General features: G+C 38.5%; 1 protein-coding gene across 3 annotated transcripts in view; it reads left to right on the top strand.

Moving 5' to 3' along the window:
* Positions 1-24606, top strand: part of LOC134754196 (discoidin domain-containing receptor 2-like) — a 102614-nt gene that overhangs the window by 51247 nt on the left and 26761 nt on the right. For all 3 annotated transcript variants that reach the window (XM_063690342.1, XM_063690339.1, XM_063690341.1), the window contains exons 4-5: positions 14535-14766; positions 16807-16954. In XM_063690342.1, coding sequence (XP_063546412.1) covers positions 14535-14766; positions 16807-16954 — 380 coding nt within the window. The remainder of the gene's footprint in view (positions 1-14534; positions 14767-16806; positions 16955-24606) is intronic.

The following is a 24606-nucleotide window of genomic DNA, read 5'->3' as shown; positions in this document are numbered from 1 at the left end:
TCGACAAAGTGGTGTCTTGCGTCTTACAGTTAAAAACGATACAAATAAGTAAAAAATAAATCTTCAGATACTTAATTAGGACCGTTCAATATTTTCTGTGCATTTCGCTTGCACGAATGTACAATAGGGTCGTTCTGAAATGAATCAGGAATTCTTTTTAAAGACTTATGCGTTTTTAGATCGTGTCAGATATTTATACACACTTCATATTATTGCAGGTTACATTAATAGGTTCTATCGTGGTCTCAATAAAAAGAGGTGAAGTAGTTACTCGCTAATGGAATGGATTTGACAGATGTTGTGAATAATAAAATTATACGATATCGTTTCTCGGACGGCTCCTTATTTATCTTGCTTTCGAGTGAATAAATATCTAAAGAGAGTACTTGTTTACCTCATTTAAATACCCGACGTAGTTTCAACATTATTGGTCATAACATACCTCTAGGTTATATAGCATCGCCCTTAATAAGCGCTGTGCATTATATGTTGTTTATAACGCGGACTAAAAGTGAGCCATTATCTTGTAACGTCCCGTTGTATATGCAAAATGGTGAAAATGAGGTGCAACATGACGTCTGATGCAAATACGGGACCGTTTCTCAGCCACTAAGCGACTTGGCGCGTTCCGAGTATGAGATAGTCGACATGACGTGCTACACGTTGCACCATCCACACTGTTGACTGTCAATTGGGATCATGACACATGTTGAATTTCATAACCAAATCTAGTTGAATAGGTAGAAAATCAGCAATTTATCACAATATTTGGACAAAAAAAAACAAACGCCTGTTGCGGATATCATCATTGGTATTTTGGGACGAAGCATGTTGCTGTTTTAAAACTATATTGTGTTAAATATCAAATGAAAGAGCTCGTAATAAGAATTTCAAATATTTTTTTTTTGTAATTACAAAAAAAATGGATATGATAAAAAAAACAGCTCAATCGGGAAAAGGGTCAAATTTAGTTTCCAAGATCTGACCCACACGCAATTTTCTTGTTTTCCATAGGGTACTTCAATACGGCTTCAACTTGATCGTGACGTCACGATCGAAGACCGTTTACTTAGGGCGTTTCGCTCGTAGAGCACGATTGTCAGACTAACTGTCATTTCTGACATTCGTATTTCTTTAATGCGATGGGTTCCATGTAGCCATTTGATTCTCAAAACCAACCGGATCGCCTGATACTATTAATAAATAAATACTTGTCATCTAGCCTATTCGTGAACTTTACTGCAAAGCCTATAGGTCTACTGATGTGTCTGATGATCAGTTTACTCTTTTACCGCCAAACCCGTCAAATGCCGCGATCGGCTACAGGCCAATATCAATCTGTGTGCATTACGAATTAGTATTCATATATTATGCACGCGTTGATGTCTGTTGTACTACTGAGATACGTGCCTAATTTTCATTAATTATTTAGTTTTATAGTAGAAAAAGTATTATTTTAGGTGACTCGTAGAAAAAGTATTGTATTCAATAGTTATATAATCATAATCAAGCTTTTCAATCTCGTACCTTTATTAGGCCACTCAGCAAGCATCGTGGCCTAAACACGGTACTCAAATGAAAGGCTGTCTATTATATCACGATTGTCTAAAATACTAGTTGTTAACCGGTTTCAAAATGCAAGAGGTTCTAAGTTTAGACGATTTCTAGGGTTTGGGTAAGGGTAAAAACGGGACCCTATTACTAAGACTCTGCTGTCCGTCTGTCCGTCCGTCTGTCCGTCTGTCTGTCTGTCACCAGGCTGTATCTCATGAACCGTGATAGCAAGACAGTTAAAATTTTCACAGATGATGTATTTCTGTTGCCGCTATAACAACAAATACTAAAAAGTACGGAACCCTCACTCACTCGCTCGCACTTGGCCGGTTTTTTTAAAATGTTTGTTACCTCGGAACGTTATCTCACAAAATGTAGTGTTAAATTCCTCGCAAGGGTGATGAAAAGCTCTAGTTAAAAGTTTAATTATACGGACGTCTAATACAACTTTTAAGGGTTTCGCAATCAATAGTTATATTATAACTTATAGTTTCGCCATGTCCGCTTGCCTGTCTGTCCGTCCACGGGTTTACTCCGTGATCGTTAGTGCTAAGTAAACTGAAATTTGCTATGGATTATGGATACATAAATCAATCATGCCGACAACGTGGTAAAATTAAAACATTAAAAGAAATTAGGTTTTGCCCCTACACGTAAAGTGGGGATATATATTTTTTCGCTTTATAGGTAATGGTGTGGGGTGTTGTTGGAAAGATCTTTCTAAGCGAATAGGAGTCTTAAACAACCATTTTTTGATAAAGTTATTATGTTTCGAAATAAAGTAAAAAATAATGTAATTTTGCAATGAACATACTCGTAGTATGCGATATTAATTAATCCCGGATGTAACGGTACTCTATGTATTTAACTTAGGCCTTTTGTCCACAGCTAGTCCAGAAATTGAATAACTTCATTGCTCTGTTGACTCTTAATAATAAATATGTTTCTTTTCGCAATGAATTAGTCTTTCCTGACCTAGAGCATTCCATGATGTTGTCTATTGTCCCGTACAAATGGAAAATTTTCTATTTCTGTGACAAATAGTCAAAAATATGCCCAGAGATCATCCCAAAAATCATCATCGGCTTAAACGCCGAAAAAAAGTTATTATAGGTACACGAAATAAAATGCGTTTGTACGGGGACAGCCCGTGGAATGATTCTGCTCTATTATTAGCAGGCATCGTAAACTGCCAGCGAAATCCATTGAAGTACTAGGGTTGTTAGTGTAACAACCCTAGTACTTCAATGGATTTTGCTCGCAGTTTACGATGCCTTATTATTAGGTACTTATTATAGCCAAACCACGGTAAATTTGTATTTGTAATTGTTACCCGAAACATGTCTGGGATAAATCTTTAACAGCGCCTGGCTTAATCGTCTGTTGTTATCCAAACTTTACTAATGCTATATTTGGAAACGGAGCGCGTCAGTATATTTGGATGCACTTTACTAGCTAGTATTTGGGTCAATCAACCTTTTCTTTGTACCTTGTTGCTATGGTTATAGTATGACATAAAAAAAAATACTTTTAAATCAACGAGCTTAAAAGAAACAAAGGCTTTTTTTACCGGATTAGGGGCCCGAGCCCTAAAAAATCACCTGAGATAATTCATACTATACTTCTCTCGGAACGCTGTAATTTTATTACATAAGGCCTGATTCGTAACGAATTTACTAATTTCAAAACAATCAAGATTTGTTTTTCTATTAATTGATTTTTTTTAAATTATTATTATTTATTTGTAAAATCATCATTCTTCATTTCTCCCCGCTCCTGTCGTAAGTTTTGTTGTATGCCCTCCATCATACATTCTACAGTGTCTTTTGACACATTCTTGGTTTTAGTTCTACCATAGAGTAACTTATACTAGAGCGGTACTGTCATAGTAAATTTTGTAACCCCAGTAAATTCACTGCCATCTGTCGACACACTTTAAAACTAAAAATAAATATTTATAAAAATACGATAAAATGTATTTAAATATGGATAAATGATTTTTTTTATTTGCATTAATTATTTTTATGATTTTGACCCATGTTCTTTCCCTGATATGCGTTAAAATTATAAATAACAAACGAAACCGTCAACGCCCTCTATACGAGTGTAGGCCAAAACTAGTGGCGCCCTCTGATCGAGAATCAAATTTTCGTGATTATCGAGGCACGTTTTTTCCTTAGACTGTATCCATCTATTACGGAGTTATATCTATCTTTGGTTCTACCAAGACCTATCTTTTTTAATAGGTCCCCATACCGTTCAATAGGTCAATACTACTACAATAAGGGCATTGGCTTAATCAAGCTGATGGCCTCATAACCGTCGTGGATCATCTCCAACTATTGTCAAAATAATATTGGAAGATCGTATTATTAAACAAAATCTGCGGACCTTTTCTTTTAGTGATTGTTGATGTAGATTTCTCTATCGACGAATAACCAATGCCAGGTAATTGATACCACATCGACTAAATTCCTAGTACATTCTCATTGTTCCATGGGAATCGCAAATAAATTGCCTTTCAATAATGGTATAATGATGGTTGTGTTGGAAATTAATTATGTGCAACTTTCGTCAACACGTATCAAGTTTTTGAAAGCAATTTGGCGCAGAATTATTTTCGGCGTTCACTTATTTTTTTTTTATCTGAGAATTAGTTTAAAAAAATATATTTTTAGTAAGTATAATATAATTTCGTGATGGCAATTTCAATGATGGAGTGTATGTATACAGTAGGCTAGAAAATATTCAAGAAAAAGCACTGAATTTGGCAAATTCGTTAAAAATCAGGCCTTGCAAAATAATTTAAAAATGTAATCTGATGGAAATTGTCATCCTAAGGTATCTTTTAATAATGTCATGTTAATGTTTGGACAAATATGACTAACATCAAGAGAAAACTGGGAAATGACGTTTGGTTAATCTGGGTAGCATACCGGGATTGGATCCCTAATACCTACCCTTTCTTCACTTACTTGGAAGATTTGTTCCAAGCCCGGTTAGCTCAAATATTTGTGTGATACTGATTGATGCACAAGCACGCACGTGACTTAGATTTCACGTTTAAACATTCAGTATGTACTCATAAATGCATATTACATATATTGCCTGTGTGGTGGATAAACTATGATGGCAAAAATATGAATTTTTGTGTGCGAAAATTTTCATACTACTGACAACAATTTTTTTTCAATAGCCGCTAAACAGGCACCACAGCCGCGCATATAGATAGCTTTGCGTTCTCTCTCACAGTCGACGGCACAGACGCCCGCTGGGAGGCCCTACTAGACCATCCTTTGTTGGAAACCTACCGCTGAATCATAATTGAAAGTGATACCAAATTGCATCGACGTTAATTAAGTTGTCAATGTTCTTGATGGGATATTAAACGTTTTGGCTGCGCGACAGCGTATGACTAAAGCTCAGCATTACAAAAAAACAAATACGCGTACTCGTATATAACCAAAGCAAATTAGTCTTCTCGCATTAAAGCGTAGCATTAGAACAGATACAGCGACAGATATGGGGGTTTATCAACTTTATCACGAACTACACTACTATTTCGAAGTTCTTCTACCTCAGTCTCTCTCGCTCTCATCAAGTGACACTGATGGAAATTAATTCAGAAAACGGAGTCCCTCGACGGACGGAGACGGCCCACTGTTTTTTTTTTGCTTAAGACGTTCTTTAGAGAATCTGGCGTAAGGTGCCGTGTGTCCTTGGCTTTAAACGTCGACGCCAATAGACTATTCTCTTGCATCGTGTTCCATAGAAATTGATTACAAAGGATTTCAACCTTGTATCTGTACAAATATTATGTATGGGGCGAGATGGCATCTACAGACATGCCTTAATTCACAGCATCCTGTTAACAAGAGGATAGTAATTAAGGCTTGTGCAACATTGATTGTATTGGCCGGTACTTCCATTGAAGCGGCGCGGCGATGTATTGAGTCTCCAAGTTGACCGTCAATGGTCCATATGGTCATTGGTTATTGCAAGGTACCTCGGAATATTAATTGATTTCTAAGTACCTGTGCTTGGATATTGGATAGAACCGACGGGCGCTTTGGTTGGTGATTGGTTCTTTGTGTTGTGTTTTGTGCTACTTGATTATTATTTGTAATTAATATAACATGTTGGTATAGTCTGCATCTTCTCAAATGTTTTTTTCGCCAAAGACCCTAATCTGTTAAACCAAAGCCTTTGTTCCTTTTCTGCCTGCGCGTGCCCATTGTTAGTTTTATTTTCTCGTTAGTCGAAGCGGAGGTAAACGCGAAACCTCTAAATTGAATATGTCCAATTCTCATTCCAGAATCGACCCCCTGCTGACTGGCCGTCGGTCATTCGTATTATACATACCACATAGCCACCACAACCTTTCGAGAGTTGTAGATTATTGCGCCCGCCCCGGGCTTGGTGTAATCAATATGAAACCTACAAATGCGACTTGATTTAGGTGCATGCGAGTGACGGCCTTTTCACGACGTGGTGGAAACTGCTCATGGCTGTTGCATTGGGTCATTCTACCGATCGATGAGATGAAGCCAACCAAACGGTAGTTTAATTTGCAGGGGCTATACTGTGATTGCTTAACGCCAGTTATTTTAAGCGTGCATACAGTGTAGGTACCTACTTCCGGGAGTTATCAAACGAAAATGACTATAATACCCGACAGCAAAATAGACCTCCGATCATTTTTAAGGAAATTAATTCGAAATGATTCGTATACACGGTGTTTCATGACCCACTGAAAACCTAAAAACAGTTTGTTCAGAATCGATAGGAGAAACGATCGCGCTATTTTTTAATGGGGGTATTTTTTTTATAATTTTTATTATTTTTACACGCCCATTCTAGAGGTTTGTAATGCAACAATATCAATAACTAGCATTTGACACGTTCTTTGTCAATGAGCAACACCCTTAACTGGCCATTGGTAAACCTTATCTCGTTGCAGTAAGGTATGCAAATGGTCTGTTAACAGCGTTTACGATGGTAACTAGCAATTGTTTCATGTCACTAAAACGACAAAGCATCTTGTGTAGAATTACCAGTCGAATAGAATTGTTAAGAAATCTAAACAACTAATATTTTTTTAAATTATTTATCGGATTAAAGAATAAATACTCAAGATGAGTTCAAATCAAATAAAAATTGTTGGGGTGTCTCAGGTTTTCAGTGGCTCAAGTAACACCGTGTATATTATTTTCTATCCATCTGATACATTCTAACACGCTTTTGACACTTAAAATAAATAAGTAGTTTGAACAGTATTCCTTTAGCGGCTGCCAACCACTTAGAAAAGCTTAACCTTCCAACGGATTTCGTAATTTCCACCTGAGCCAGTATAAATGTGCAAATGAAATGCTAAGTTAAACGGCACCGGGCGAGGGTCCGGGTTCGATCCAGGCCCGGCTTTATTCCGAATGATTGGCTCGGACACGTTTTACATAGCCGACGGCTTGTAATGTCTATCTGTAATGAATGCCGCGTTCTTTTGCTGTCGTGTCGATATTATGTGTGGAATATCAACAGTAGTTTATGCAATTGACACATAATGAGGCCTTAAAACACAAGTGTGGTTTTATGAAACGAGCGTCAGCGACTTTCATAATAGAATCACGCGAGTATAATATAATATAAGTACTCTAAGATGGGTTCAGAAGCCGTAGGAAAATGACCTGCATTGCTACTAGTGCTACCTGTAAAATATCTATAGACTAATAAAGACACAGGGCGGACACGCTATACATCAAAAATCACTTGCGTTTTTATGTGTGAACTTCACGTCTGTACACGCGCTATGCGTCATAGTGTGAGTAAGTACTGAGCGGGCGACAAACGGCCGTCAATCTGCCGTCACGGGGCGAGGTAATTCGAGTCGGGGCGGGGCGGTGCGTGGCTGTTCTGTATGATAATACTATTACTTATTCTGTGCTATAGATATTAAACTAATGCGATAAAAAATACAGAAATAAACTACTCATATTTTCAACCAGAATGTAAATTACAAACAACTCTTCACAATTCTACTTTCGTAACAGCAGCAAAAAACCAACAAACAAATGACAGCAGTAATGGCGGCAGTTCGATCCTCCGTCAAGACGAATGTTTTTTTTTTAAATTATTCTGAACGCATTTTAGAGCACTAACGAGATGCGCATAGATAAAGAAATAAACCTTTGATGGAAATTAACAATTGTACACATTGGTCTACAACTACATACAATTGACAGTGTCAGCTGTGTTTGCTTTTCCGCAACGCCAATAATGCAACGCAGCGTTGCATCGGTTGCCGCTCACCTATTGTCCTAACGAGCATGACGCGACAAAGCGCGACAGCCAATATTTAAAAGGACAGTTATTGTAGGTAGCCCTGTGTAGATTATTTCGATTTATCACGCGACGTGTAGCATAGGTTAGAACACTTAGGACAATAAGCAAACGAATGTTCCTAATATGTACCTATACTACAATGGGAAGTGATAGTAATCACACCTGCAGCCGACCACGAGTTGACCCTTGACGTTTACATTAGCGACTGCGTAAACTCGATCGCAGTCCATCTCGCTTGCACTGATGGATTGGTGCGATAGAGGAGGAATGCGATCGAGTAAATGTCAAATGCTAATCCGTGGTAGCCGTGCTGGACATTTACAGACTTGCATAAAGATGACAGGTCGTCGAAATCGGTCGGTTTAGTATGTATGTAAAGTATCTGCCCAAGTCAACGAAGAGGCTTCCCGGATTGTGTTTATGGTAGGATATCATTTAGGTTTATTATTGGACCCGGGTATGTCCTTAAACTACGTCCAAAAGAGAGGTATGGGCATTGTAAATGACATCTCGCTTTGTGTGGTAGGGCACAGCACAGCGGATGTCATTCCAGATCTAGAGCAGAGCCCAACTGGGGAAGTACCTCCACCTTACAGAAAACTGCAACCAAATAACATTAGACCCTACTCATAGTGTAAGTAAGGTTGCCAGAGCTCAACGAGGGAGAGGAGTGTTAGGGTCGGCAACGCGCATGTAACTCCTCTGGAGTTGCAGGCGTACATAGATTACGGAGATTGCTTAACATCAGGCGGGCCGTATGCTTGTTTGCCACCGACGTAGTATAAAGAAAATTAGAATTGATTCCAAAGATATTTTTTCAGCCGCAGGTAAATAACCTTTCAAGTAGCATACGTATTTTTTGAGTTGAAGGAATTTCGATTTTATTTTAATTAATCAAATTCCAAATTTAAATGACGTTAATTGTCCGCGAGGCGGTTCCTGCCACTTCAAGGGATAAAGGTGATATTATAATTTTGTGGTATACCTACTTCGAGCTAGCTAAAATTCGTCGACTCTCAAATAGAAGTGAAAACATCGTCCAGAATAAAAAATGGTAAGTAACATCTGAAAGTACTTACGAGAACATGTTAGAAATGTCGAAAGCGGCCATGTTACGTCCTCGTTTAAAGGATACCCTGTTCTCACACTGTTTGCAGAACTCATCGTTTTGAATTATAATAACTTGTTCATAAATATTTCTTCGAGAAAAGCATACTGAGCGTGTAGGCCAAAGATGAAACCTCCCATTTCGTACCGGCAAGTATGCAAATACGAAAGTGGCAATTTTAATACAAAATAAAATATGGCATAAAACCTTTTGCCTCTTAGCTAAACAAACTACAAAGCGACATGTTGCTTGGCATTACAAAGATATCAAAGACAGAGTTAGTGTTATGTTGTCGCGTAGATCAGTTTGCATAATGGATGAGTCGCATCGCGTCTCTTCTATTTAGGTGCGTCGCCATCCCAGAGACTACATCCAGAGACCTTATCTATGGTATGGATGCGTTCTGCTTCCTACGCCTCGGGGCAAACGTACGCATTCTGCATTTCGAACGATTTCTGCGATACGTACAAGCTATCGAAGCACCTAGGTACGTAAGTATGACCTGGCCATTCTGTAGGAAACTTAAAATTACATTTAGAGCAATAAAATATTCGTAGGTCATTTCAAAACAAGACATTAAAGGGGCCTACTGACTATTAGTCCGCCGGAGGATATCGGTCTGTCAGTTGTTGGGAACTGTCACATTGTTGTTCTAACTGACAGGCCGATATCGTCCGGCGCACTGATAGTCAGTGGGCCCCTTAAGATGCGAATCGACACCAATTTCTTCATTTATGTTTGCATATTATAGGCCGTTGTGACAAATAAGTCCGTTTATTGTATATGTTATTTAATGACACAAATAATTGAAAATTGGCCCATCGTGACAACCAATCATTATAAATTATAAAGAAGATACTTCGATCAGTATCTATGAAAGCTTTAAAACACTTTTACACATTTTTGTTCCTACTCTCTATTCTAAACCTTACAGATATAGTTATAAACGTTATAACACTGAATGCAGAACGGGGAGTTTGGTACATGTACCGCCGTTTCCTAGTTTAATACCGTCGTCAATGCTATCGCGGCAGTTAACCTATATATATTACAAAGAACATTACATCTGGTGACATGCGAACTTTCTACTTGCGGCAACCGCAGCCGGAAATTCGGAGGGATTTCTTTTAAAGCTCCATATTTCATTCATATTAAATGTTCCTTAAGAGATAAATTATTTTATTTGTTGACATGTTTGAGGTACGGTACAAATGAATGTCGGAGGTGAAAATTAAATAGACTGTGCGATTCCCAATAGAAATGTATTGGTTCCCTTATATTCCACGACTCTTCTCTTTCCGCACAGACTGTAAAACTGAAAGTGAAGACTGAAGTTTATAATAAATGTTTTGCATACAAATCTCGGTAAAGGGTTTTTGGGTCCCATCTGTCAGGGTATGATTTTGGGGAATAGTTTTTACTCAGACCTAGTTCTCTCATCCCAGTAAATTATGCGATAAAACTTGTTTACCAATAAACGTGCTACCCGAAAGTAACGAGTAATTAATTTTTCTATTGAGTAGGTAAACTTTAAACAATCGTGTAAGAATTCAGTAACGTAATGTCGCTCGTTCGGAACTTCTAACTAAAAACATAATTAAATGTTTACCTACTTGCACGATTAGATGAAGTTCGCTGAATAGAAAATCGTATCAAAAAATCGATTTCACAAATTTCGCCTTAATTCAGCGTTTGCAAATGAACATTATACGCGCTACTCGTTTGGTATTTACTCGACTTGTAATACAAATAGCTAACGCTTAACTATATCTGAATAATTCTGTTTTTGGAATACCTACCGTATGTATGTACCTACGTATACTTATCGTATACATTTCCCGGTTATGATTGTGACTGATGAAGAGCAGACACACAATTATACTATTGAATACAGTTTATGAACTTGATAGAACTTTGAGAGTTGTAAGCGTTGCATCAGGTTTTTTTTAACATATCCAATTTCTCATTGGGTACTCGCTTGTATAAATTGAAGTTTAATGTTTAAACCAATTCTCGAGCAACATTTACAATGTACTGCCTGCATTTTCACATAGTGTTAAGGAATTTAGTTCAACATGTAAGCATTCAAGGCCCATTATCTCGCACGCCATAGTCCGTAATTTAATTCTTATATGGGTGACGTATATTGGCGTTTATTGGCTTCAGATGGGTTAAGTGGTTGAGGGAAGCTGCTAGGAAGAAAAGTGTTTATTACATGCCGTGCCTTCCTACAAAACTTCACAAACGATAACCATATAGATTCTACCCTTGTAATGAAAGTCAATGTACTGTACTTATGTTATATGTACTTGTATTGCGCTAATATAGCAACATGACCGAATTCGGCGCATTTAACTCGCATCAATCGATATTAGATTGTAACTGACAGCCGTACAATTTGACATCTGTCGTGCTAGTTCTAGTCACGAATGTTGCCTCACTCCATATTAAGACCAATACTTTAACTTATGAGAAAACATTAATCAAGTTTGCGTACAGTACCTATATATTTTATATCATTGGCTTAAGTAAAAAATCGGGATGTGTTTTAAAGTGTGTCAGTGTTTCGATTTGTGACACTTTTTTACGGACTTCGCACATTTCCAGTGACGACTTAACACCTACTGAAGCATAAAACATAGAAATTGTAACTTGCTACAGTTTCTTGCGTCGGCCATGGTACTCTAATTACAGGAGACCCGATCGTACTGCGCCAACCACTGGGATACTCGGAGTTACTCGAAACTCCATTTCCCTGACCGATGTGACACGACTATGCTGAAAGTAACGGCTCGTGAATCGAAACTGGAACTCGTGCAAACACCGAGTGAGATACTATCAATTATGGCCGGTTGACGCGCCGCAGTCAATGGTCCTTAATGACTGGCCATCCCGCCAGCTGATTGGCTGAAACGATTACCGCGGAACGTTTACAATAGCGTTATTAACTCTGATTGGAAATGATCATGACACCAGAGACGAGTTAAGCTAAAGCTAGACAGGGACGCGTTGCTCACCCAGATCATTTGTCTACATCATTTAGCGAGATATTCGTTCCTTTGTTACGTTTCACGATTGTAACGTGTTTTAAGCTTTAAATTGCGCTTTCTAGATGTCTTTATGATCTCAGAATCCTCATTAATTGAAAGCCTCCGCAATGATGAACGCAAATGTAATTAAATAAGTCTGTCAGTCTACATTGTTTACGTGTCTGTGATGATAGTATGATAAATGTTATTTAAATGCCGCGACAGATTAACACCGCATTCCTCCGAGCGGCGACTGCGACCACTTATCTGCATTGTGTGCATAGGATATCGTTCGTATTGTAGGTCGTTTATCGCACTAAATAAGGAGAAGCTAATATCACAGAATAAGTAATAGCATTATCATCTAATATGATTGTTCTGTAAGAGACCGCGCTTTTCGACTGTAAGCGCTTTGGGAAATATGACGGGGAAAATAGGACACGAATACTCCAATAAATAAACGAATCAGTAACTTGAAAACTCATTGGTTTATCTATCTACATTTCAACAAGCTGTTAAATAAGTTTTTAATTTTCTTTTTTATAAAAAATATACTTCTTTAAAAACTCAGAACTTAACCAAACATAGGTAATACCTAAAATAAAATAAACCAATAAGCCTTTATTGTGAAATAAATTTACACTACCATAAATAATGAACAATTAAGTAGGTACGTACCTATATAGGTAATATTTCAATTAGGTAGAAGTCGCTTCAGCGGCGTAGGCCTCCCCCATTGCTTTCCACAATTGCCATCCATCTTTTCCTTTGGCCTCTTAAAAGTTTTAGTGGTCTTGGTACAATTACATAACTATTGTTAGGTATGTAGGTAGGTAGGACGATACTAATCCATATTGGTTAGTCTGATTGTCAGACTTTAATTATGCGTTAGCTTAGTAATTAATGAACATAAGTAGCTCAAAGGTACCTGATTCCTAACTCTTGTATAAATGTATCACAAGTATTTACGCAAAAAATATGCGAAAATACAAATTCTGCGCAACAATCCTTGCAAAATTATGCGAAACGAGAACGAGGGTCAACCCTTTATTAGCAACCAGTAAAAAGAGTCAACATTGTTTCGCAATTCTTAATCATGTGCTCATCGCACAAAAATGTGCCCGTACGTATACCAGACCTCTTGGCAACCGCAACAAAGCGGGCGACGTATTCCGAGTTTGCGATGAGATGCACGTCAACATACGGTTGATCCGCCAGGTCCATCCGAGACACTCCTCCAGGTGATTAAATCGGACGTATCTGCCCAATAGGATCCGCCGTGTGACGCCAGCGCATTAATCGAGCGTGCCTGGATCACAATTGGCTTCTAACGTAAACATACCTGTACTTGAAATCCAGACCAGCTCAAATCTATTCCGTTTAACGAGCCATTTCAATGCTTACTTTTTTAAACTTATACCTCAAAATTGGGTAGTCAGCTTCCAGGACTCTGACATTATGGCTTTTGGGATCTAAAACTTGAGTAAAAAAATCTACAGCACGACCGTGCGACGCCTGAAACTTCAAGACGCAATTGCTAGTTTGAAGCAGCTTCAAAGTAATCACCGGTTACTGGTTCAACAGAGACCATAATTGTTAGCTCCGGCCGCAGCTTCAAACGTGAATAAGCTGTTCTAATAGACAGTTGACGGTTGTATTCGTTTCACGTCTGTGGAAAACAATGAATAGAAACGTTCATTGTTTGCTCAAACGCAGAACAGGTACTTGTTAGATTTTCAAAGGACGAAGAGCGCAAAACAATGCCCTGTGTGGTAAATAAACGCATTGTCATGACACTCATGACTTGTTTAGACTGATCGCAAAACTATTTCTTTAAAATGTAAAATACTAACCACGGGCAAGCTGTTTATTCAAAACCTAAATGCGCTGTAAGGTAAAGCTAAATAATTAAGCTGATCTTAAAGTTTCAATATCGATACACGCTTTGAAGACCAATAATTTTCTATGGAGCTTTCATGCTAAAAATATAAATATTGTTCAGCATGTAAATGGCAGTTAATATGAGCGGTCGTCGAGCAAATGGCTCCTTCGTAACTGTTTTCGATTCCGCTTTGCTTCCCTTAAATCGATACACCCGGTTTGGGTAAATTATGGAACATTCGAGAATGTGCATCGAAAGATGTTCCCTTTTATTTAATATTTTGTATCGATGTTTTATCAGAACCATGAATCTTTAATGTATGCGTCTGTGCGTCTTATTTGCACGGTTGACGGTACTCGAACCCTACCAGTTTTCCAAGTACAGAAATATTTTGATAAAGGGGGAGATACTGTTGGCGCTTGAATGAACAAGTGAAAAGATTTGATCGAGTTCGGTTTTTTTATACAATCTTCTCCTGTTAACATTTTTGATGACTATATTCGTCAAAATCTCTTCATAACTTTTAACTCTATGCTGGATCACATTTAACAAAGTTGAATTTAGAAATGATTACAAAATTTGGTTAAAATATAGCAATTTAATGAGCTATTCTTTTGAACAGGTTAAATCAAGAGATAAAAGGAGGCGCTTGGTGTCCCAAGTCCCAGATCACGACGGAGTCGACCGAATGGCTGGAGATCGACCTGCGGTCCGTACATGTGATCACGGGAGTGGGCACGCAGGGTCGCTTCGGCAACGGCCAGGGAGCGGAGTACGCGGAGGCCTACGTCATCGAGTACTGGCGCCCTAAGCTTGGGAAGTGGGTGCGCTACCGTGGCTCGGACGAGAAGGAGGTACGTTATCTGCCTATATGAGTATATCACGTCTTTCTGCGGCGTAAGGATATATTAGGACTCCCGTGGACGCTATGAAATAGGTAGACCGAAGTGCTCGCGAATTATTCAGTCCTCCATACCCAAGGGAATGATCTAATTCTAATCAGTCACAATGGAATTTAAAAAAAAAGCTACTGATATTTTCGTACCGACAGGCAAGATACAGTATTCAACACCTGCTTCTCATTGAAAATAATCGTTGCGCCAAAACTAGTCTTAAGAGTTAATTAAACTGTTAATTAAATAATTGGCCTTTTTTATTCGACATATCTTTCTTAATTCGAAGTTTTTAATATGCATATGAAACAACCATCAAAGTTAGTCTGCCAAAAGCAGATTTGCAGTATCTAGTATTTCCGTACTTTTAATATTTTCCATAAATCGTCTATGTTAAAGCTTCTTTAAAATCAGATTTCCAACGGGTTTCCTATTGTATGACATTGGAACTTCTTATCCTGTAGCTCTTGACAATGAAAGCACTTTGGTTTACTCAAGCACATGTTTAATGCCATAAAGTTAAGAAAGAAACAACTGTTATTGTTATTTCATTGATCTATTGATCTGACCTGATTTAAATGCACAGCATTTTTGCGAAACGATCTCTTATTCATTAGAGAGAATTGTCATTATTTAGTATATTAACAGATGTGCAAGTTGCGGAAAAGTTCTTGAATGTTCTCAGAAATTTCTTAAAAATTTCATGGAAATTACCCTCTGAAGTTGTGAACTCTACAAGTGTGAATCAAGTTAAAAATAGACTTAATGGAATCATGTTAAGTTAACTATGATTTAGACGTACCAGCATCAGCTGCCTGTCTAAAACGAAATAATAATAATGGTGCCCGGACCTCTTTACAATAGGCTAATCTTAAGCTCCAGCCAAACTTCATCCATAACCTAATAACTTATCAATAGGGAAGTGAATTACCGTGTAAGGTTCGATTTTAACATAAAATGATCGTGTACAGTACAGAACTCTATGAACGTTAATTGTCAATCAGTTAAGTCAAACAGACGGCTGCAGCAAGGCCGCAACACTGGCGCCCTTTAAATTTCCGAATCGATCGCAGGGCATAAATCAAGATCGCATTCCGATGCGCCACGTCCCAGGAAATTAACAGGATTGAGGTGATGCAAGTGTCCATCGATCAAAATTGGACAATCGGAGAGAATGCGGGGTGAAGTGTTGACATCGTATATTTACTAATGAATAGTTTGCCGCCTCAAATGAATAGTACCCATTAAGTACACGTTACAAGAAAAAGTGGTCCTATTTGTGTTCTTATTTATAAATTGTACTTATTTTAAATAATTGGTTAAATAACAGAATTGGTTTAATTTGCACTTAAATCGATTGTCTCGCGTCTGCTTGGTCTACATACGGCTGATTTTTTCTGCCTATGAACACTGTTGGTGAAAATAAAAAAATTGAACAACGTTGAAGCAACGCGCGAGTTAAGCGCTGGTGGCCTAGCGGTAAGAGCGTGAGACTTGCATTCTGGAGGTCGCGGGTTCAAACCCCGGCTCGTACCAATGAATTTTTCAGAATTTATGCACGAAATATCATTTGATATTTACCAGTCGCTTTTCGGTGAAGGAAAACATCGTGAGGAAACCGTGCTAATCCCAATAAGGCCTAGTTTTACCCTCTAGGTTGGAAGGTCAGATGGCAGTCGCTTTCGTAAAAAGTAGTGCCTACGCCAATTCTTGGGATTAGTTGCCAAGCGGACCGACCCCATGCTCCCACTAGCCGTGGCAAAATGCTGGGACAACGCGACGAAAAGGGAATAACATTGAAACAAATTATTTGCCGATTTACCATGTCATGTCGTAACGTAATTATTGAGAAAACGAAAAAAGACGTAGAATTCTCTAACACGTACTGACCCTAAAATTGAGCCTACACTAAAATTAACCAATGCACTTTTTGGTGATCTTATACAAGAGTCAGTTATTTAAAATAAGTATGTAGGACCTACATAAACAATTCGATTTCAGATAATGCAAGGCAACACGAACACGTACTTGGAGAAGAAGAACCACCTAGACCCGCCGATATGGGCTCAGAGGATCCGCGTCATACCCTACAGCTTCCACCGGCGTACCGTCTGCATGCGGGTCGAGCTCTACGGCTGTTACTGGAGCGGTGAGTGCCAAATATTATATCAGTTACGGGCGGGGTATATTTATGAAGAAGGGATAACTTTCAGCCATATGAGGCTGATAAGTGTCAGTCATAAGGACCGTTTTTCGAAGTCAAAAAAGTACTTAACGCTTCGTGTATATTCCGTCGCTGATTAATGAGCAAAAATGCGCAAATGATCAACACAAATAGCGCTACAATCGTATAAGAGGAAAGTAGACGGCCGTTACTCCATACAAACGTAGTCCCCGTTTTCCTCTCTAGATATTGACATTATGGACAATGGAAAATACTTACAACAACTTCTGTCAAAATATTTTTAATAATGTTAATATCCAGAGATTCCAGAGAGGTAAATAAGGACTACGTTTGTATGAAAAGGCGATTTCGCACGGGTCCTCCGATTTTGTAGTTCAAGTTCGAACACATGAGTTTGAAAGCAACTTAAGCAACCTGATCCCCAAGATTGCGTCTTTCTACAGTTCATTCGGAAAAATGTTCAGTTGCAATAGATGATGGAACTGCAGTTCAGTTACGGTATCATATTCTAGGAGCTAATTAAATTTATTGAACTCTAAACGTGATTCGAATGCTATTTTCGGTTTTTTGTTAATTCAGGTAATTGGTTCACAAAAATTGTTTCAAGTGGCCCTTAGCCATCCCCCCAAGACGTTTGGTGAATTTAATTTTTTACTGTACTTTTTCGAAAACAATGTACTTACTACTAGTGGTCAGCATTCATATATAATGTAAACTGAATCGGAACTTAATCCCGTGTACTTACTTATATCAATTGTATTATGACGTCGCGAATAAATTTAAACTCTATATTAAAATGTGTTAGTTTAAATCAATATACCGAGTGATAGTATATTGTAGCAAAGTAACCATAGTTATCGTATAACGTATCTACCTCTATAGAAATATTTAAAGATGTAAGTAAATATTTAGTTATACATATTTGGCTACTTTCCACTATCTAGTTTTTTTATTTGATGCTGACTATACGTTACGTACGTCACGTGGATAAATGCTCAGACTCCATGTCTGTGAATGCTGGTGTCCCCCAAGGCTGTGTGCTATCACCCACGCTATTCCTTCTGCATATCAATGACATGCTGCAAATCAGCAGAATTCATTGTTATGCTGATGATAGTACGGGTGATGCCTCTTACACCGGCCGCACCGATATCCCTCGGGAAAACGTCATCGAGAGCCGGAACAAACTTGTGTCTGAAATTGAGGCTTCCCTAAAAGAAATCTCTGAATGGGGTCGACTAAACTTAGTCCGTTTTAACCCTACCAAGACACAGGTTTGCGTGTTTACCGCAAAAAAGTTAGGGTTTGTCGTGTCACCTCGTTTTGAGAGCACTCCCCTGACTGCCGCAGCCAGTATCGGAATCCTCGGCGTCGACATTTCGAGTGAAGTCCAGTTCCGCGGCCATTTAGAGGGTAAGGCCAAATTAGCCTCAAAAAAGCTCGGTGTGCTCAACAGATCGTGACAGTATTTCACGCCGGCCCACCGCCTACAGCTGTATAAAGCGCAGGTTCGCCCACACATGGAATACTGTTCTTATCTATGGGCAGGGGCACCCCAATACCAGCTTCTCCCTCTGGACCGCATCCAACGAAGAGCGGCTCGAATTGTCGACTGCCAGCGTATTTCGGAACGGCTTGACTCCTTGGCGCTGCGTAGATGTGTGGCCTCGCTCTGCATTTTCTATCGCGTGTATAACGGGGAGTGCCCCGAGGAATTGTTCAGATTAATCCCTGCCGCTTCTTTTCGCCATCGCCCTACGCGACAACATTACCATCCTCACCACTTAGATGGTTGGCAGTCCTCAACTGTGCGTTTCTCCAGAAACTTCCTGCCTCGCACAGCTAAACTGTGGAATGAACTGTCGCCTGCGGTATTTCCGGACCGATATGACCTTCAAACCTTCAAGAAAAGAGCGTACTCCCATCTTAAAGGCCGGCAACGCACTTACAACCCCTCTGGTGTTGCGGGTGTCCATGGGTGATCCGTCTGCTCGTTTGCCTCCTATTTCATAAATAAAATAAAAAAAACCATTCTCATTCCGTCAAGCACTAGTTTTCTCCTCTACCCATCAATATTCGTACTTAGCTACCGTTTTGTTTTGTGTAACATCAGCCAGGTGGCAAATTCTCTGCCTCTTTTGTTCGCAAGTTTGTGCGACTACCGTTAGCGACTTTTGGTACTTAGCAGATTGCTCAGTCTCGTGAGGCAACATGCCACTACTGACGGATGTACACTGACGGTCGTGAGCAAGGGTTTGCAACTCTTTGACATTGGAATAAGGTAAAAAATGTAACACTTGCATGTTTAGGACTGATTGTGTGCGGAAAGTTTCCTAAGGCGGGCTCATTTTTTATAAGTTTCGGCATAAGAGGCACACTTACCCATTTATGATAAGATTGATAAGCTGAACTAAGGAATGCATACAGATTACTAAAGACAAATTCAACAAATTCCTAGAATCAAGTTTGATTATTTTATAGTATTCATATAATATTTTCGCAACATATAAGTCATATTTTACCTATGTACTATATGTAAGTATAAATATATATTACTTTATATATATATGTGTATTGTATAGTTATTTGTGTTAGGTTTTGTTCTAATACTTATATGTATAAGTAGTAATTGTACTATGTGTGTTTGTGTTTAATAGTCTCCATATTTAGCTCCTTGCACTACTTGTTGACTTTTGTATGAGTTCTACATTTCCTGCTACCCAAAGGTTGTCTGTTGTTACCTGGTTCTATTTTTCTTTAAAAATGTCTGTAGTTCTACATGTATGTAAAATGTATAATTTTTGGTGCAATAAAGAATATTTACTTACTTACTTATACTCTAAGGTACAGTCTGCTGCAGAGAAAAAGCACCCCCCCTGCATACAGTTCTGTAAAATAGTATGGACGTGGGGTACCTTTTCTCTGTACTTATACTGCTACTAACTCGACGTTGCCTTTCATCAATATTATCGTAGTTTTCCCTCTGGTCTGGGGAAATTCAGATGGCAGTCACTTTCTTTAAAACTGGAACCCATTTTTGGAATTAGGTTGACGCGCCGTCTGGCTCCCTTTCTGAACCGTAGCCAAAAAGCTAGGACAACGCTAGGAAGATGATAATGAAAGAGCAAACGATTTGACATAGAAACAATCATGTTGCATAGAATGTGTATCCAAACATCACGGTTGTTTGACAGAAGCTATTATTTATTGATTAGTCAACGCCGCCTCGCGTCTCCACATGACGGGAGTTTAATTAATAATATACTGTGCGTTAGTGACTAATTAGCTTTGCCAACTAATCATAATCCACAGAGCAGCCCGGCTTTAATTACGCGAGCTCCGCGATTCGTCATCACACGCCGGGTACCTTACACACGTGTGTATCGTCGGAGCCTGAAGTGTTATCGAACAACTCGATTCCTGACCCACTGTGAAACCTTTTCATATTTACTACAATGAAGTAGTGATCTAAAGAGGAAACAACCATATTGTAGCTCTTTATATCACCCAATGAATGATCACTTGAAAGTTCTTAGGCTTCAAATAACATTTTTTTTGAAATTCCTAAAGCTGGTGATCAGTGCTGCGGTTGGATTGTATTCTCAAGTTGGCCGATTCTTTCATTAGCACATGTTAAGCGACATAAAACGCCAGAATTACATTATTACATTTATTACTCTTATATTCATACTTATATTTAGCTTACTCTACATACATACTTATATTTAGCTTATGATGGTTAGGGGTAGGGGTAGCGCCTGAATGTATATAAGTTATAATAGTTAATGTGAATTAACACAATCACTGCGAGCGAGTTCTCTGTTCTTAGGCGCTTTTCGCTACATATGGGTTTTCGCGTGTTATCGGCTACGAACGTAGCGCGTAGCTCGCGCTGGTAGTGAATGCGTTAATACATATATATTTAATTATGTATTTACGTTCGTTTCATGAATCAATTTTTAGGGTTCCGTACCCAAAGGGTAAAAACGGGACCCTATTACTAAGACTCCTCTGTCCGTCTGTCTGTCTGTCGCCAGGCTGTATCTCATGAACCGTGATAGCTAGACAGTTGAAATTTTTACAGATGATGTGTTACTGTTGCCTCAAATTCACAAATCTGTTTTCATCATGAACATATTAATGGACCGTATGGACGCTGAGCTTCACGAATCCTATGATATTTCTTCTACTGATTGTACTAGAAAAAGTTTTCACTTTAATAAAGTTGGTTTCGATATAGGAAAACTTGTTCTATTGAGAGGCACAGCACGCGTACAGATAGTATTACGGCCAGACCTGATGTGACATTGCTACTAAATGTCACAGAGATCCCCTTATTGCCAAACCTTCGCAATGAACTATAAGGACGTGACGGCATCGTATAAGACTTTCTGTTTGATGTAGTGTTCTAACGCTTGGCATTTAGAATTATAAGGTACTTGGCCCTCAAGTATTTTATAGAAGGTACTCAATTGAAACAATGCGTGTCAGTTCGATTCAAAATGATTTGATCTAAATGTTCAACACAAAACACACGTCTGACGACATTACTTCGTACTTGTACAGTCGGCATCAAAATATAGTGACGGCCAAGTGGCCAAATATATCGTTACATATACGTTACCTTCTTTACCATAGAAATAAGGATGTGTTCCGAATCCGATATATTTGGCCGCTTTGGACGACACTACATATCTGTTTGACACTGACTGTAAAAGTGCGTAAATTGTGTAATATAAAACGACCAAAATGACCTAAGCTAAAGTATTCTGAATTGGTTTTGTGGAAATAAACAACTTGAATATGCATCGACAGGTCGCTACATATATATACTTCCCAAATTCCATAAATAACCCTGCAGTGTGGGTCTTGGGCTATCCGAAATCCTAATGCAAGGGCTAAATATTCAGGTTCAGTATTGGCTGAAGTATTCAACTTGATGTATGTCAAATAAGGGGATTCTTAGCCATGTTCTTGTTCTAGTTTTCTTTACCTATTTCCGTTTTCTTTATCTAAGATATGAAAGAGGAACAGATCATTCTGTCACTATAGGGGCCCACTGACTATAAGTCCGCCGGACGATATCTGCCTGTCAGTTAGAACAAAAAATTTACAGTTCCGAACAACTGACAGGCCGATATCGTTCGGCGGACTGATAGTCAGTAGGTCCCTTAAGGGACGGACAAAAGGAATATTACTCATGCAGAACTGCTCGTCTACGAGATTCTCTTTGAATCACCTCGATAGTGTATTGCTATTTCAAAGTTCTGCGAATAACAGATTCGTACTTCGTGAAGCTCGGACAGTTTTGTACTTTAAGCAATAAATTGAACCGTAGTACCATAGAATAAGGTTCATGTTTCAAAAAACTATTATGACCGAGATGCGGGCTCCTGCTAGTCACCCCAAATCCCCTAGAACTAGAGCCTTTGAGCTCATAGACGAATATTAATATTTTAGCCACGATTTAGTTGATGCGTCTCTCGAGATCTTTTGCCATCAATTCCGTACACGGGTTTTTGATGACATTCAAATAATATTCTGCCGTTTATTGGATGTTCACGGATGAATAAACAGTTTTAATTACATCGTAATTAATGGGTGTTTTAACCTTTGAACATCGCGAACTGTAATAATTGGTAGTAGGTGATTCTCTGAACGTCTAGACGGCTCTGCCACCTCCGGTGCCTGAAATAAGCTACGATCAATGATGCCTGCCAGGAACTGCTTTTAAAAATATTACGAACGCACGTGCTATTTCTATAAGAGCATTATAAAGTCTGCAATAAGTATAATTGTCCTTGCATTCTAGATCTTATATTTACATTTTTCAGAGCAAAGAATGTCCCTAGCCCAGTTTAAATAGAATAGAAATAACAGACGCAATATAAATTCCTCGGTATCAGGTAACCCGCTTAGGAAAGCACCTGAAGAGTACACAAAACGCACTCAAGTAAGACGGCCGCTCTGTACTTTTATTACATTTATTACCACTTCACATCAGACAATACGAAATAGCATTGAATTTTATATAGACTTAGTACGTCGCTCGTACTACTCTATTATTTACAGGGTGTCTGTGAAGACCTATTATTATTACTAAAACACATTCTTACAAAAAGAATGAACGCGAACAACAGAGAGGTAATACAGTATTTCAGGGCGTCAAACAGACTTTACTCGAATAAATAGTTGCGAGTGCGCTGGAGTAATTTGCAGGTCAGTCGTGCTACACGACAATGTAATGCCAGCATTTGATAAGTGTGAACTTTTATTTAGTTTCTCTTTATTTAACTTGCATGATTCTACAATATTCTTACGAGTGCAACGCCCGTGACAAGGTGTAAAGCGTGTTAGCTTTGACCGCTGACTGCAAGCGTAGGCAACGGCTCTAAACTGTTGATAAACGGATGTTTTTCAGCTGTGATTCTGCTGATGCGAACTGAAACTAAGACATATTAAATAAATGTTCCTACATTTTGATACATAAGCGAAGGTGGTTTAATCGCATATCGCATGGGAATAAAATTTAATTGTTATAAAGCTAGGTATATAATCTTGTAAAATGGGTTTGTACCTGAATGTATCACGACTCATAAATAACTCCCTAATTGTCTGATCAATTGTTATTGGATATCTCTTGTTTATGTACGAATTAAAATAAAGTCCATTAACCATAAGTATTTACTACATATAAACTTATTAGTTACCATATCATGTAGCCCGTCTTGCTTCTAGAAATCGCAACATAAGCTAGCACGCCGAGCGACTCGTAAATCTGAAAATAATTAGCCATGATTTGACTGGTGGCTACACATGAAAGAAACTTAAACGCAAATAACCGTTGTGGCATTTGAACCACACTTTACATAAATATGCAATTATATATCAAGTTAACTGCCGGTCATGCAGCCTGTTCTTAGAATAAGCTATCGCAGTGAAAGAGTTCTTGCCAACGTTTTTAATCGTTTGGTAACGATAGCGTACTTATAAATTACTGGTATGTGTTCCCTACTCCCTACTCCTTCCCTGAATTGTTACGACTATTTTCCCGTTGAGGCAGATTTGCATGAATTGCATGATAGTTCCACTTATGCCAACGGCAACATTTATTACTTACTTAGAATGACCTAATCGAACAAGTAAATATTATATGGCGTTTATCCTTAAAAAAATTATATATTACAGTCATAATAGTGTTAAAGAAAGGGATCTTTAACGTTTATTTATTATGTTTTTAATATCGAGCTAACAGCGAGCGTGTAGCGTAGCGTGGTCATAACTTTTTATGAATGATTGACTATAGCGCACCCTGACACATAAAATTATTACTTGAAACACATGTAAAGATGGCAAAGATACGCTGTCACTTATATATCTGGTAGGAGGGCGCCCAAACATTTTTCATATAACATTTTTCTCAGTTCCGTCGGATATCGGAACAGACAGTCGTATAACATTTAAACCTGTCGTATCATCAAGTAACAGTAGCAAAGGTGGCTTTCCGGACGTCGTGCAGAAATAGCCAGCCACTACCACGTACCTTCGGGGTTTAATGTCAAATTCAAAGTTTGAAAATAAAACTCATGTCATATAAAGCTTTCCGGGAATATTAA

This window comes from Cydia strobilella, chromosome Z (assembly GCF_947568885.1).
Source record: "Cydia strobilella chromosome Z, ilCydStro3.1, whole genome shotgun sequence".
NCBI classification, from domain to species: domain Eukaryota; kingdom Metazoa; phylum Arthropoda; class Insecta; order Lepidoptera; family Tortricidae; genus Cydia; species Cydia strobilella.
This window is presented reverse-complemented; position numbering and strand designations above follow the sequence as displayed.